At 42.4% G+C, this 16,753-nt stretch overlaps 1 protein-coding gene across 2 annotated transcripts in view; it reads right to left on the reverse strand.

The window, feature by feature from the left end:
- Positions 1–16,753, reverse strand: part of HHIP (hedgehog interacting protein) — a 234,793-nt gene that overhangs the window by 31,294 nt on the left and 186,746 nt on the right. For both annotated transcript variants that reach the window (XM_086962253.1, XM_086962252.1), the window contains exon 11: positions 12,189–12,270. In XM_086962253.1, the coding sequence (XP_086818379.1) occupies positions 12,189–12,270 (82 nt within the window). The remainder of the gene's footprint in view (positions 1–12,188; positions 12,271–16,753) is intronic.

Below are 16,753 nucleotides of genomic sequence, written 5' to 3' on the forward strand. Positions count from 1 at the left end.
GTAATAGGTGATGGTGTGCATGAATAGCTACCCGCCTTTTTAGTCTAACAGCAAACACCTATTTCTCTACGAATAAAATTATGAAGAGAAGTGTTTGTTGCTTTTAATGCACTTTTTGATTGTCACTAGCTGACTCTCTCTGCTTCCACTTTTTCACACACTGTGTTGGTTTGTTGTTTTGGACACATGTTTTCTTTTTCTTTTATGAACCGGATGACAACCGATGTTGAGGCAGGGGCCCTGTCTTTAGATTGCATACCAGTTACCCCGTTGGTGGTGTTTCCGTGAGGTGTCATTCGGTTCGTTCACATTTTGTCTACACAGAATCTGTCCAAACTGATGAGGTGGACACTTGATATTGATTAATGGTGTCAGACAATCTGTTGTCGTGTTCTGTGTAACTGTCAAAGAGGTGTTGGCCTATTGGTTTTGTTTTTAAGGAACTCAGGGCGTATTGCAGTGAAACGTCAATTATGTGCCACCATGATGCAAGGATGCAACTTGTGCTTCATGTCCCACAACATGAGCTACATGTACGTAAGGGGGAGTCACTGCCCCTGCATTCGTCTATGCTTTCATACTTGATTGATCATGGACATGACACGTCTATGTGCAGGAGGTGTTGATTGTACCTCTGCAATGTGATGGGGGGATGTGGTTTCACCGTGAGTTCCATGTATGTTTCCGCATTGGTTCAGTTTACATGCAGACTGCATGTCACTGTACATTGTGACTGTTTGTGAGGAGATGCCTATTTGATGCGGGACAATGGACATTTGTTCTGCATCACAGATGTGGGGTTGTACTCGTACATTGTCATATCATCATTTTTTTTACTGCTTTTCTGGTGCATTTTGCTGCATGACGTTTGGGTATTGCAGGCCTGTCACTGGTTATTGCTGAGTTTTGTATCGCGGGTTAGGACATTGCCGCATTTTTTGCGTTTTACATTTTTGGGGTGTTGCGTTGATTTTAATACAATAATTTGACTCTTTATCGTGAGACTATCGCATGATACCGCCGTGTTGCGAATACAGCGTTAACACAGCGTTATTTTTCCACGATTGACTGCAATGTGAAGAGTTCCGTTAAGCTAATTTTGCGGTAATTATAACACTTTTTTGAGAATATGCCCCTATATTTCCAGCTGGGCTTGGAAAGTTTTAAAATATACCATCATTAACAGCGCGGGGCTTGTGAGACCACAACTACATTTACTTTAACCATTTTATCAGGATATACTGAGAACAATGTCTACCCCATCACTTCTAGACTATCGGTGCCTGCCCAGAGTACAAATCAATGTTAATCAAAATGTTATCAATTAAAAGTGCCCCAAACTGCTCAGTGTACTTCTTAAAACACTTACCAACATTGCACAAAACGTACACTCGAAAACAGCTCTAAAAATTGTTGAAAAAACACACCATGTGTCATGAAACACCCTGAAGCAACTCTCCAGAGTGATCAAAACAATTCTTTACATTACTGAAACTTTACCTTCTGAACAGCTATCCAAATTAATAAAGAAGTATATTGAAAAGGTTCTCCACATTAATAAAGTCATATTCCCTCAAACAGCTCTCCAGAGTAATGTATAAAAAATGTAATTTAACACTGAATACAGCGCTTTAATTGCATCAGACAATCAGAATGCTGGAAGTAAGTTCTCATATTTTTAGGCCGTGCTACATGAACACCTTCGGAAACAATGACCAGGTTTAGCTGCCCTTGTTCCATGAAGTTAATAAGATGAGCACTTACAGCTGATTGTCCACATGCTGGTGGGTGTTTATAGGTTTTAATTACCCTTACGCTTGTTATGCACTATATCCTCAGCTCGAACCCACAGTGAAGAAGTAGGCAATTAACAGTAATTAACGCATTTAGCTGAGGTCATTAACAAACAGAGCAGCAGGAGCTAACCACTGTTAAAACAGCAAGAGGTAGGGAATAGCACTTAATTATTGACTTGCTTCATGTAAATGCTTTTTGTGCATAAAGCTAGAGGAGCTGTCACCCCTCCCCCTACGCTTCTTAGTCTGCTCCCTCATGTAGTTTCTCCTCTGCTTACCTCATGTGCTTACAATGAGCTATGTTCAGAGAGCTAATAAGGGGTAAGCCAGCAACAGTCGTTTTGGACTCTCAACCTGATTGTGCTAATTGTGTTACAGAACAAAAGTAGTCAACAAGTGATTCAACAGATTAGCAGCCACATTTAAAAGGAGGAGCTACTAACTTGAAAGACTACAGCAAAATATGTATGCATTTCAGATGAGGTACAGTGCAAGACACAATGCCCTCAATGCAAGGCATTCCCAAGGAAACAGCAACCATCTTCTGTCCTTCTAAAAAAATCACTAAAATCCTAGAGACCAAATGGCCAACGCTCTTTTATCATCTCACTCCCGTCAATTTCACAGAACACATTTTGTCATACACATCAGTGGAAGAGGATGAAGTAGTAAGGCTAGTGTTGAATGTAAAAGCATCAAGTTCATAAGTGGAGCCATGTTGTGCTGCCTACTTGACAACATTCATCACGCCCCTACACTGGATCTCACAGATAAAATTCATGAATCACTCTTAATATGTTCGTTCTTGAGACAACTCAAGTGTGGCATAATTAGGCAACATCCAAATACACTGGGCAATTACAGTCCAATTTCCAACCTGTGATATCCAAACAAAATCTCGGACAGCAAGATGACACAGCAATTGCAAACTATGTGGAAATGAATTACCTCCTCCATCGCCATCAATTGAGGTTCAGGCCTAGTTGCAAATAGATCTTTTTGCAGGGCTGTCCCCAAATCTTTTGCTTCTTCCGTCTATTTTTCTTGCTCGGTTTTTGTTGGCTTTATTACTTTGGGCACTTTACCACTGCATATGCTCTCTGTGTAAATTATGATTATGATTGGTTATCCATGATTGCTATATTTGATTTACTGGAATGTCCTTAGTACAGTGCACTGTGTGTGCCCTGGACCTGTAAATCCAATGCTACTATTGGACTGCAGCACTGATTGTAACACCCCCAGGAGTAACCCTGTAATGTGTCTCAGTCCTGCCACTGCAGTGTCTGCGTGCGCAGTTTTAAACTGCCATGTCGACCTGGCAAGTGCACCAAATTGCCAGGCCACAACCTTCCCTTTTTTACGTGTATAGCACCCCAGTTTGGACCCAGCCACATGCAAATCAGCTGTGACCCCGTTCCTCATGGGAACAGTTCAGCCCGAAATGCCAGGCCAGGTCTCTCCTGGACTGGAAACAAGCATCCTGGGACCGGTTTCAGGGTTTCACCCCTCATCAGCCAGGCTAGCTTGAATACATTGACACTGCGAGCAAGGGATCCACGTCTGGGCATACCCTTGGCCACTTTGGGTGAACATAGCAAATACAACAAGATGATGGACGGAGTGCTAAACCTTTTCAACCACTCAGACGTGGATCCCTTGCTCACATTGGCACAGGATTCAAGCTAGTCCGTCTGATGAGGGGTGTTACCCCGAAACCGTTCCCACGAGGAACAGGGTCAAGACTGATTTGCATATGGCTGGGTCTGACCAGGGGTGGCATAGTGAGCAAAAGAATGATGATGGATTCAAACCAGATCTAATAGTGGCTGGGGATGAGTGTCTGAAAAGTTTCAGTGTCCGCCCATAATCTTTTTGTCTTTGCTTGTTTGCCCTCAATTGGAAGGGTATGCCCAGACGTGGGTCCCTTGCTCACTTTGCCACTGGATTCAAGCTAGCCTGGCTGATGAGGAGTGGTTCCCCGAAACCGGTCCCAGGCTGCTTGTTTCCGGTCCAGGCAAGACCTGGCTTGGCAGTTCGGGCTGGACTGTACCCATGAGGAACAGGGTCAAGACTGATTTGCATATGGCTAGGTCTGAACTGGGGTGGCAAAGTGAGTAAAAGAACAATGATGGATTCAACCCAATCTAATAGTGACGTGGTGAGTGTCTAAAAAGTTTCAGTACTCCGTCCATCATCTTTTTGTGTTTGCATACATTATCATGGGACATTTATTTAAAGCCAGTCCCAATGGCATTGCCAATGCTTGTTTAATTTACTCCTAACTTTCCTTTACCGCTACTCACACCTAAACCCTAAATTTACCCTTGCCTCCCTTTACAACATCCCAACCCTAAATCTTAAAAGTACTCATAACTCCTATTATCACTCCTCACCCCTAAATCCTACAATTACCCTTACCACTATTTACAACTACCCCACCTAAACCCTAAATGTAACCTGTTATATATATATATATCACTTCTTACTATGCATGGTAAAGGCATGTGTGGTAAAGGCACAAATCCTTGCGTGATAAAGGCATCGTTGTAGCGGCTGTTTACCTACACAGTGCTGTTGTCCCACTCCTGCCATTAAAAATTTACTCACGTCATTTGGTTCAGCTTCTTGAACACCAGTAGTACACTCCCAATGTACACACACACAATCAGCTGTAGGAGGCCCAGGGAGGTACCAGACAAAGTCACTGGATAGACTGATAAACTGGTATTGGTAAAGCTAAAAACACCTCACAGAAAGCATTAGATTTAAACAAGACTTAAACATCATCTGGCCCATGATCAAAATAAATCTAATTGGGTTAATAACTCGCCGATTAATACCCTTAAACAATTCTAAACTCTTACCATAAAAACAGGTGTTCTTACTTTCCCCTTCATCTAGTGTGCAGCACAAGGGCCACGAGCCAGTGAAGTGCAAGAACAAAGCACATGAAGAATTTCCCCAGCATGTTTGAACTCATATGTGAGACCTGGACTTGAAAATGCGAAATTGATAGAAAAGATATTTAGTGATTGACAGAAGTGAGGGGCACATATTTGTGGGTTCACTGGATAGAGGTCCATATGAGGGTTCCACAAACTACTTCTTCACCTTGCCAGCGAAAGTATGAGAACATCTACAGCTTGCCAACATGTATACATATTCTATATTTGAGTTGTCCTGAAGTTATGCATTTTCTTAGTGAATCATGGAATAGCACAATTTGTGAAATCACTTCATACTGGTACAGTGCAAATTGGGGGAAGGAGATAGGAATCCTCGATCCAAAGGGTAAGTTATGTAACAGTGGAAGTTAATATCCAGGAAGGTAGCTATTAGTTATCATGTAAAAACACTAGAATACACTACCCCAAATTTCACAAAACATAACTAGAAAATGTACACTAAACAAAAAATATAGTACTTGATTTAAATACTTTCAATGGCAAACTGCTACTTAGTGACTCTGTAGGATCTACTGCTTTGCAAGGGGTTCTAGTTTACATGCATAACAAATGTGTAAGGAAAAAGTCCTTTTTGCAGATTTCCCGCAACAATTTTGGTCCCATTTGGAATATTAGCTGCAGGTTTTTTAACTCTTAGAGTGCACTAAGGCCTGCTAACCAGACGCTAGTGCCAGTATTCTTATCCATTACAAAAGTTATGTCGAGTTGGCTATTCCCAATTGACAAGTGCTCACTTACTTATAAGTCCTTGTTGTATGATACACAGGATACCAAGGGCATGCAAGGCAGAGTGTCTACCCAGGGCTGAAAAACTGTGTGTGCCACTCTGATTGTGATAAACAACAAACTGGCTACCAGCCTGCCACTGCAGACTAGAAGAGCAATGTGTGCACTGCTAGTTCGACTTTGCCATTAAATCTGATGGCAAAGCCACCCTTCCCTTATCCGTATATGTAAGAGTCCCCTAAGGAGGGCCTTCAGAGCCCCATGGCAGGCAGCAGTAAATTGTTAAGCAGATACCAAATTAATTGTGGCATTAAATTCAACTGCATGCCCAAGTCGATATTTATCTAATTTTTAAAGTTAAACAACTCTTAGAAAGTTCCCACTCTGTGCCCCAGTTGGTACAGTGGCCTTACAAAGGCCCTGACACACAGACAGCTTTTTGCCTGCCTGGGAAGAGGTGTGAACAATTCCCAGCCTCAAGAACAAAGGCAGTTGTCGCAGAGTGAGGTATGACCTCCTCTCCTAGGTAGAATGCAAGGGGTGTTAGCCCAAAAGGCGAGCTTCAAAGGGGAAGCCACCTTTGAATGTCTGCCTCTGACAACACACACGAGCAGACTGCCTTTTGTTCCTGTAGACAAGCTGGAGAAAGGGCCAGAAAGGGAAGACCCGTCCCCAAACCATTTTTCTTGTGGGCATATAGCCCTTAGGTAGCCACACCTCTGGGGTACCTCACAGTTGAGGAACAGTTCAGGCATCTTGAGAGTGGCAAGATTACAGCACTCTGGCATTGCCAAATACCACAAATCACTGAAACGTTGTCACCAAAGAGGAGGGATCCTAATAGTCCATTGGCTAGTGACCACATTGTCCCTTCTGGGCACTTTCCCAGGATATAATGGGCACCCCAGGAACCTCTCCATGGATGTGGAGAGAGGACTAAGAGAGGAGTGTCCTGGTGCCTTTGAAGCTGCACCATCGGAAGGACTGCACCTGCTGCGCTTTGGACTAGTGATTTTGGAGTGTGCCCGTGAATCCTGGCTCGGGGAAAAGTAGTTTGCAAGCCCCAGATCAAAGCATTGACTCCAAAGGTCCGTTGGCTGGCCCCCTGGAACAGCACCAGCGACATCAAAGCTGATTAAGCCCAAACCGACAAAGCAGTACCCACTCTTGAGGGATTGCCACTGACCGTTGCCAGGAATGCCAAGAGACAAATCTGAGATAGCCAAAAGTCGCACCAGTGTCTGCCGAACCCAGGTGTGCTAGCTGAGAGAGGATCATGTGCCCAAGAGGGACATTAGCCTCCACCAAGGATATTCGCTGTGATCGCTGTGTCGCAAGATTGGGAGCCCGCTGCAGCAGGACTTCTACTGTTGCAGAGAAGGCGTCGTGGGACCGCAAGCGCCATGGTCAAAGTCGCCTCAACCCACCTGTGGACTGAGGAATCAACCACACTCCACCCCTGTCAACTGCACAGCTCCAGGAGCATCATTGAGCAACTTTTCTGTTAGCATCCCAGCATCAGGACTACTCCATTGTCATTTATTACAGTTGTTTCTTAAAGGCTTGAACTAGACTGGAAAAGGCTCTGCTGGCTAGGTATCTGTTCAGGGTAACCCTACTAGACTCCTAGACCTCCGCCCTGTCAGATTTGGTCACCCAAGCTGGGTTGGAGTTGTCAAACTGATCCAAACTATTCAAAAGTTTGCAAAGTTTTCATTGACCAATACTTGTGTGTGGTTGGATTTATTTCTTCTAAAATCTGTATCTCTGGTACCCTCTGGTGGATTTTGATGATCAAGGACTCTAAAGTTTGTTTGTCAAACCTTGCTGCTAGAAGCTACAGCTACCCAGGTTCGAGCTTAAGGATTACAAACAAGCCTGACTGGATCCAAGAATTTTTTTTCCGAGTGTTTTAAACAATATGGCCCGACAGCCATATCATGTAATACACCCAAATCCCCACAAAATGAATGCACTGATATATTGAAGCAGTCAGAAGGTGCGGCTAGTCTAGTGATGCAGGTGTCACTCGCCCTTCTCCCTACAACTCTGATGTAATTACATGGTTGCCGATGATGGTGGAGAAGCAGTGGCAGTCCTCTGCAATGATGCAGGGTGTGTATGTAGTTGCCAGTTTTTGCACATAGCCCTGCTTTTTTTACCTTAATATTCTGGTTAGGTATGCAGGCATTATTATAAGTCTTGCTGCATGGTCACAGCACAAGGAATGACATCAGTGTACAGGTAGCATCAGCACTGAGTGATAGTGGTTACAGTCACTTTGCATATCCCATCTTTAGGTTTCGCCTGCACAGTACTTGCTCTAGGCTTGGCTGTGTTTGTGAAATCTATTGCATTTATTATATCTTAAAAGGGGCTTACATCCTGCCTTCACTTCTTAGTGGTCTATGTTCTTGTCACTTAACTCTCCCTCGTTTATATTGGTTGTAGGTATTCTATTTCCTGTTTCTCCTTGTCTGCTTCCTATCAGTCTCCCGTGGCCCAAGTACTCGTTTTCATCCATCTTTGATGGGAACCTCTTTTATTTGCTTAAGGATGCACAGCATTTATTTGCTTTGTCTGACGAATGCATGCATTTAAAGCGTGCTTTCTGACAGTTTTTTCTCTGCTTTCTCTGATGTCTTTTATTTACATTTTTTGTATTAGCACGCATTTTATGCGTGCTTGTGAACAGACACAGAGACTTGACCCCGGCTCCCCAGCTCCAAGGTTGACAGTTCTGGTCGTTACTCCACATCCTCAGTCATGCCCCTTCTCTCTATTTTCAATATTCGTCTAAGTGTGTCCTAAAGCAAACTCTGCACTTTGTCTGTAAATGCTCCATCTGAACAGAGTAGGAGTGACTGGTATACTTGAGGTAGGAACTCTGTCTAATATTTATGATTTGTTGTAAGACTTTTCACAGCAGACAGGGGTGGCAGCTGTCTGGGGTGTGATAATGAAGAAAGAGTGAAATATGAAATACTGCATCTAGCCGTCACATAACACTCTGCGAGGTTAACAAGTCTGCATGTCCCTTTCATCCAGTGTGATATTATCGTAGTGCCAGTTAACAGGTGAGCTTTCTGTTTTTGACATCATTTATGTTTGTTGTGGCTGGTGTTCTTTCAATAACTGAATTTTATTTCAGATGATTGCATTTTGTAGTTGAAAGTCAGCCACAGAACTTTCTTAACTGCACTCACTGGATGTTTGCTCTAACTTATGTGCCTCTCTGCTGTGGAAAATAGAGCACACTTCCAAACTAACCCTTCTTTTCAGGTAAGCCCCCACCTCTCCCCTTTTGTAATGCTCAACTTCCTGGAGTTTAAACTAGACTAACGCCAGTAGATATTTTTATTTGAAAGCATTTATTGAAAGACAGGAATATGGATGTCATGTGCTTCCCCATAAACATAACAATGCATTAACTTGGTACATTGTGTTTGCAAAGCTGCACTAGCTTGTTTCTTTTGTTTCTGTTTTTTTGTTTTGTTTTGCTTTGTTTTGTTATAATGTGGCTGTGCGGTAGAGGTCTTTGAAGGGGAGCTAGTGCTCAATGTCTGTTTAAAGCTTCCTTGCTCTGTCTGGAGACGAGCGAGGAGCCACCTTTATTAATTAAATGCTTATTGTTAACACTTCAGTGAAGGGGTAAAAGTATTTTGTAAGTGAACAGGGGCATAGCTTGGTCAGTAAGAATTGGGGAGTGAACTGCAGATTTCCCAACAATCACGTTGGCACATAAAGCTAAAATACACTATGCGACAAGCAGGGTGCACAAGAGGGGCTTAAGGGGCTGTGGGAAGGGAAAGGAATGTGGATTGGTAAGGGTACTAAGTGAGCGAAAACACATTATTTTGTGAAATAAGCCACATTTTCGACGTATTTTGAAACAGAGAGAGAGTATGTGTGTGCTTTTTTGTCAGTGTGTGTAAAAATTCCAGTTGAATTCTGACAGACACCTCACCACGCCCGACTGAAAGCACCTGTACCCAACTATTTTAAATAAAATTCATTTCTCAGGGGGGTGTAACACCCCAAACACCCCCACTGGAAGCTAAACCCCTGTAAGTAACTTTCCTTGACTAGGTGCTGTCAGCTCCCCGTTTCTGCCTGATCAATGCATGGGAAAGTTTGTATAGGTAATGTGAAGGTACGGAAGCGATGCTGCTGCTTTGGTAATTACTGGGACCGGGGACCACTTTTGTGCATAGTGTTTCAGCACAGTGATGGCCTTTCGGGTGAGAAAGAGAGAGGCCTGTTAGCCTGGCACTATATGTGGGTGACTATTGTATGCAGGGCATCCCGCTTTCAAAACAAGCTCGGTGGCTCAGTGAGCTGAACTTCGCTGCTGATTATGGGGTTAAGTTAAGGTCACAAATCCCAATCCCATTAGGCATTGCTCAGCCTTCCATATTCTGGAGATTGGTAAACTGAGTAGCGTGTAGGGCATACCGCTTTAAAAACGTGTTGGGCGGCTCAGTGGGCTGAATTTAGCTGCTGACTTATAGGGTTACATTAAGGTCCCAAATCCCAAACCCAGCAGGGCATCCTCAGCCTTCCATCTTCTGGAGATTGGTAACCCGAGTAACATAGATTGTGTAACAGTGGTACATATTATTTACAGCTCTAAGAAAAGTTTCAGCCACCTCTTGCTTCCTCCCTTGTGTCCATGAAGGAATAGGGGTGCTTTACATGAGTACCATTTACATTACATTGACACTTTTATTTTTGTTTTCTATTAAACACCGGGAAATTAAGTGATATACCCAGGAACATAGGATGGTGAGCGGACGCCGAGACTCCAACCTGGTTCCCCAGTTCCAAGGTCAGCAGCTCAACTTCGACATGTGTTAGTTGTGTTGACCCACCACTCCCTGCCGTCATTGTTTTTAACAACTCCCCACTACTTTTAAACCACTATCTCCTCCTCCCATTCTCTCTTGATTTAACAAATCCTTACTAGCAAAAAACATTGTAATCTCAAAATGTACTGTTCCATTGAATACTCCAAAACGATATTAATACCAGCATTGACGGAGCCAATAGATCTTGCATAGGCAAAACCTATTGGCTTTGCCAGTGCTTGTTCCTTTTGCCTCAATCCAATGCTCTCAGATGTGATTGACACCCAGGCTGGTGGTAGTTCTGACAGACTCATCACGAGGAAGCACCATGTACTGCTTCCTTTTGCCAGACCTAAATCACCAGCCGTCAAAAGTTTAACTTAAAAACCAAAGGATCATAGCATCTACATGTGAGATACATGCAATGCTTAAAGGAGAAACAGACACATTTGGGCTAAATGTTGCCATTCAACAACTAACACCAGAAAATGAGAGACTCTAAAGTGAGTGGGTTTTTGGCAGATAGAGAGAGAGCGAAAACGATGGTGAGGAAGAGACAGAAAGAGTGTGTGTGTTTGCGTGCGCATCTATCTGTCTGGCTAACATGGTACTTGCGCGTCTGTCTATCTGTCTGGCTAACATGGTACCTACACATGACACTGGCTATCACCACAAGGTTTGTTTAATAGGATCTTTATTAAATTAGCACAAAATGCTTAACACATGAAGTAGTGCTACGTACTAAGAACGTACACTTCGTCAATGCTTCGTCCAAAAACTTAAAACTAAAAAATACGTATAAATCAGGCGTGGGCCAGACCACCCATAGACTACTAACAGACTTTAGCTATCTAAAGTCATCTGTTATTACTAGAAAAACATCAGCTGGCAACCAGACATCGCCACATCAATGAACACATTCAGGTACTGTACACAAGAATATTTTCCTAGAAGATAAATATCCCCCAATATCTGTTATTTCAATCTCTTAGGCAGGAGGCGCTATTCCATCAAGAGAAGAATAAAAGAGCCGCGTGACAAGCATCTATCTTAACTTCACAGCTTTGCATGGGGAGATGGCAGAACCCTGGAGGCTTATATATCCAGCTGCACCTCTACGAATTTGGAACGCAAGGCATCCCGCGCGCGAGGCTCCAGGTCAGGCCTTTGCACGGTGACGTGTCCAGCGCGGGCCTAGCGTGGCCGCAAATGTGAAGTGCGGTGTTATTGTATGGGACGCCGTGCTATGTCTCCTCCTGACCTTTGCCCCTTGGTCACCCTGTCCCCTAGCAATGTTTGTGTGACCTGCCAGTTTCATTGCTTATAAATGCTTCTCTTGTGGAACCGGGCATTTAGGGTGAGGGGAAGAAAGTGGTACGGGTCATTACGGAAACGCGCGCATGCTCCTCACAGTTTTCTCCTTTTAAGATATACTTATTTTGTCTTTATACCCACAAGAAACAGAAAAAACGTACTTGGCGACAAAAAAACGAAAATAATGTTAACGTATATAAAACAGCGATCGTTAAGAAGTGAGAAACAAATTGGTCAACTGCTGACAAAGTTTCACCATAAACTTTAAACGTGCTATGTCTGCTGGGCCTCATGGACAAGGTGTTTACCAATCAACAGTACCTTCCTCAATGAGAATTACTAATTGCTGTACAGTAGCATTTATTATTGACTACACTGCATGATGGGGCATGCGCACAGTTGTAAACTGGAACAATAGAATGCAGATGTTTCACACTCATAGAAACATTTCACGCTCCGACTGTACATCTGCTTAATTTACCGTATTTAAAGAAAGGGATATGTACAGTTCTCTGCACGAGGTCAGGTAAATTTACCTTTTTGGGTCAATAATCTTGTATAGCTTCCCACTGTGAGACTGTGTCATGCTTTTACTGCTTGTTAAAACATAGACCTCACCTGTTGAAAAAGACCAATGCAGAGAAATAGGGTCACAAACGGAATTGTTGTTCACGCTTAATATTATACGAATTCGTTTTACAAAACCTACAAGAGAAACTAATATTCTCAAATTCTTTCAAAGACAAAGCCATAGATTTGTGCATAATCCGTACAAGGAGAAATCATATTAGTAGTCCAATTCTGGCATTAGGAACTCGATTTTTTGCAAAAGCTAAATTAATTCGCTCATTATACTAAGCTCTAATCATCGCCATAAATGTTACTTCTGAATATGAGCAAGTACGATGGGTCCAGTTTCGGATCCACAAAAGTTGCACAGCCAATGTTTGGATTAAATCCAATGAATTAAGTTTTATTTTCAATCATCTTATCTTCTTCAATTTATATCATTTCATTTTAACCATGTTTTCGTTCATTCAATTCATTTTATTCAATCTGTTTGTTTTCCCATTTTGAATAACACTCAGAAGCGTGGGGTTCATTCCATGTCACGGTTTATTATTTGTAGTCCTTCTGAATATGAAGCAGAATTGTGACTTTTAAATTATTTACAAGAAATACCAGCAATTGTTCATGAAATGTATGCTAACCTCGTGTACTGCGGTGCATGGTGAATAAAACATACATATGCAGAACTTGTGCCAGGTGGAAAAATTAAACACGCATATACATTAGCATATCTAACTCATTTCCTCCAAAGGATTAGGTTCTCCTTATAGAGAAAACCCTTCCCTGTACATCCTCATTAGGTATAAGAATATCCCATCAATGTTTTCCCCTTGTAAAAGCTCTCGTGCCTAGCTTTGGCAGGATCAAATGTATTGTTGTTTACAGAGTGGAAAACTACCTGCAAGAGGTCTGAGAATACCAACAAGCCAACAAGCTTGTGGATGTTAACCTACTCTGCTGAGTGCCCCCCAAGGAATGCTCACAATCCTACTTATATGAATACCTAAGATAGCTGATGCAGCCCATCCACAATGCTTTCAGATTGTCTCATTAATTAGTGGACATTACAAGTGCAAAATCCCACCAATCATGAATCAAATCAAATCAAATAATCTTTAATTTGCTATAATTCTATAGCATATAAAGTACATCAAATATAAACATCAAATAATGTTAATACAGATAAAAACAAAGCTAAAAACATATCAGAAATTATGACAATTTAAAAAACCTCCCACATAAAAAAATACATTTCAGATAACATTACTCTGTCACAGTAAAAATCATTATGACACTAATTCATAAACAAACAAAGTTTTATATGTCAGGTTGTATTCTCCTACTCTTCAGGGAGGACCATTACCATTATACCAGGGAATAACATACAAAAGGACCTGCTAACTGTTGAATAATATACAGAGGTACCAGGCATTGTCTAAAATTATATTTACGCAAAAGGAGCAAAATGAATCTTTTCCTCTGGACATGATAACATCTACAAAAGAAAAAGATATGTAAAATTGTTTGAGGTGACAATTTATCAAAAGGACATAATGGCAAATCCCCTACAGAGTGGACATTACTTGGATAGCCCAACATCAGTTGGATGTAATTTAATCGGAACCTCACTAAGATGATTCAATGAATGAGGATGCAGAATTTAGTTTTGCAAAATGCTTTTTTTGCACATCTAAATTACATGTAGTTGCAAAATGCTTTGTGAATCAGAGCAGCGGTTAATACTACATAACCACAATTACTGTGTTGCTGAATGTGAAGTTTCTGTGGCTATGACTTAAAGCTATTCGGCATACTGTTAATTAAGGCTGCATGTATTTGGCAATATCCAAAAGTAGCTACTCACACGTTCATTTGGTAAGAAAATGCAATACAAAACTGGCTTTCTTCTGGGGCAGCAAAACATTTGGCTACTGTGTGATGTTATTCATTGTTTTTAAAAAGTCTTAATTTTTCTAACTATTTTGTTAGCTATAGCAGAATATTATTTACACACATCTACTATGAGGGGTCTTTTAATTGGCCATCTACTGATTCATCAGAGACTTCAGCTAAGACTACAAGTAAACATTAGGTCATTGATCTGCCACTTGCTGCTCACTAGTCATTTAATGAGTTGATTGCGGAAATGCACCATTAATGGATCTTCCTCTGAGAACTAAAAGCATTTTTTTTTATTCATTGGATCGTTTTTGGTATTTCACTAAAAGGTATGACCCTATCACCTGGATTCTCACCCCCATGAAATGGCTTCTTCTGAGCCTTGTAGCATCTGTGAGAAATTGGGTTATAGGTTTAGGACGGTTAAACTCTACTCAAGCTGCAAGTACAATCCTTGTCAGGTTGAGGCACAGGCAAACCCCAAATTAACCTGTGCTGAACCCTTAGCTAGCTTGACACAGAACAGTCAGTCTTAACTTAGAGGCTATGTGTAAAGGTTTTATGCAGCACTTCAAACAGTATTAAAGTGAAAACACAACCCAAGGCAAATCCCATACCAATTCAGAAAAAGAAAGTAATTTGTAATACATAAAACAAGAATACATCACAAAAATTCAATCAGTACAACCAGATATATGCAAGTTTAAAGATTTCAATGAAAATAGTGCCAAAAAGTACAAACTGCCAACTGTGGATATCTGGTCGTGACGGACCGGGACAAACTAATAAATTCAGGCTGACTACGATAGAGCGCGTGATGGCTACAGGGACCCAGTGAGACTGGCCGGACAAGTGTACATCAAATTCTGGTTGTGGAGAGTTGCAAGGACCAGCACAGAGGATGCATCATACAGCCGAGAAGATGCGTCGGTTTTGAAGAGCTGCGAAGTGAGGTCCTGCATCATCATTAAGGATCTTGTTAAAGAGGGCTTCCGATACGAATTCCAGAGTCGAGGATGCGGAGCACGGTCAAGGTGATGCGTCGGTTCCAAAGAGCTGAAAAGCTGAAATGCGAGAACGTGCATCGTTGTCAATGGCAGCCATTGATGTGAGATTTGAGATGCGAGGGCCTGCATCAGTAAAGCTTCGCACAGAGGCAGTTCCGATGCGGCCTGAAAGGTTGGTGCAGAGTGCTTGCACTGGGAGAACCCTCATAGCAGAGTCAGTTCTGTTTCGGAATTGCTCCACAGAGCAGAGAAAATGCATTGGTCCTTCTGGATGAGCTGGCAGAGCACCTTTAGGCCCACTTCCAAAGGTCCTAGATTGGGGTGGCACCACTTGGCAGGGTAGGACTCACATATGGTGGAGTCCAGGTGCTGGGTTGAAAGTGGATGGAGCCTTCTGCCCCTGAAGCTCTAGTCAGGAGGCCAGAGAACTAGCCGTTGAAGTCAGTCTGTGGGAATGGGTTCAACAGATGCAGGTTCAGTACTTCTCAACCAGGCAAGAGGGCAGCAGGTCAGCATAGCATGGCATCAGTCATAAAGAGTAGCAGATCAGCAGAGTGGCAGTCCTTTCAGCAGACCTTCTTCATGACAGAAAATCCACATGTACAGAAGTGCACTAAGGACTTGGTGTCTGGTGTCCAATATTTATATCTTGAAGTGGGAGAAGGTTCTAGAGGTTTCCCGTTGAAATCTCAGGCATCCAGCCTTCCTTGTCCCGGCTCCAGACTAACAACAGGGGATATGCAGCCCTTTGTGTGGAGGCAGGACAGAGCCTATTTAAGTGTAAGTAGGGCTGTGCCCAGGTCTACCCTCCCATCATGCCAGTGATGGCCCATCCAGGCACACCTAATCTCTCCATTGTCTGTGGCTGTCTAGGAGGAATACACAAATCTCAACTGTCAGCTATACCCAGTCATGTAACCCAGAGACAGGCTGCAGGCACTAACACATTTTACTTAAAATCTGACTTACCCATAAGAGAGGATTTTTCACTACAATTCCAAAGACACCAAACATGAACTAGTCACCTGCTTCCTTTTAGAAAAAAATCACTTATTAGATGTACACAAGGTAACTCAAATGTTAACCTGTGGGAAATGTAGCCCTTGCAGAAGAGAAAAAACGAATATTAGAGTTTTTCACTACCAGGACGAGTAAAACTAAAAGAGTGTTTGTCCCACTTTTTTAATACACTGCACCCTGCCATTTGGGCTGTTCAGGGCCTACCTTAGGGGTGACTTATATGTATCAATGTATCAAAAAGCAAGGCTTAGGCCTGGCAAAAGGTTTACTTTGCCAGGTAGAAATAGCAGTTTAAAACTGCACAAACAGGCTGCAATGCCAGACTTGAGACTTGTTTAAAGGGCTGCTTAAGTGAGTGGCACAATCAATGGTGCAGGCCCAGTAGCAGCATTTAATTTATAGACCCTGGGCACAGATTGTGCAACTTAACCAGGGAGTTAAAAGTGAATCAAATATGCTAACTGGGTATAAGCCAATTCTACCATGTTTTAAGGAGAGAGCACAAGCATGTTCACACTGGTTCGCAGTGGTAAAGTGCACAGAGCTCTAAAGTCAGCAAAACAGGAGGATTGGAGGCAAACCGTTAGGGAGAAAACCACGCCAAG

Source organism: Lissotriton vulgaris, chromosome 3_1, assembly GCF_964263255.1.
Source record: "Lissotriton vulgaris chromosome 3_1, aLisVul1.2, whole genome shotgun sequence".
Classification (NCBI taxonomy): Eukaryota; Metazoa; Chordata; class Amphibia; order Caudata; family Salamandridae; genus Lissotriton; species Lissotriton vulgaris.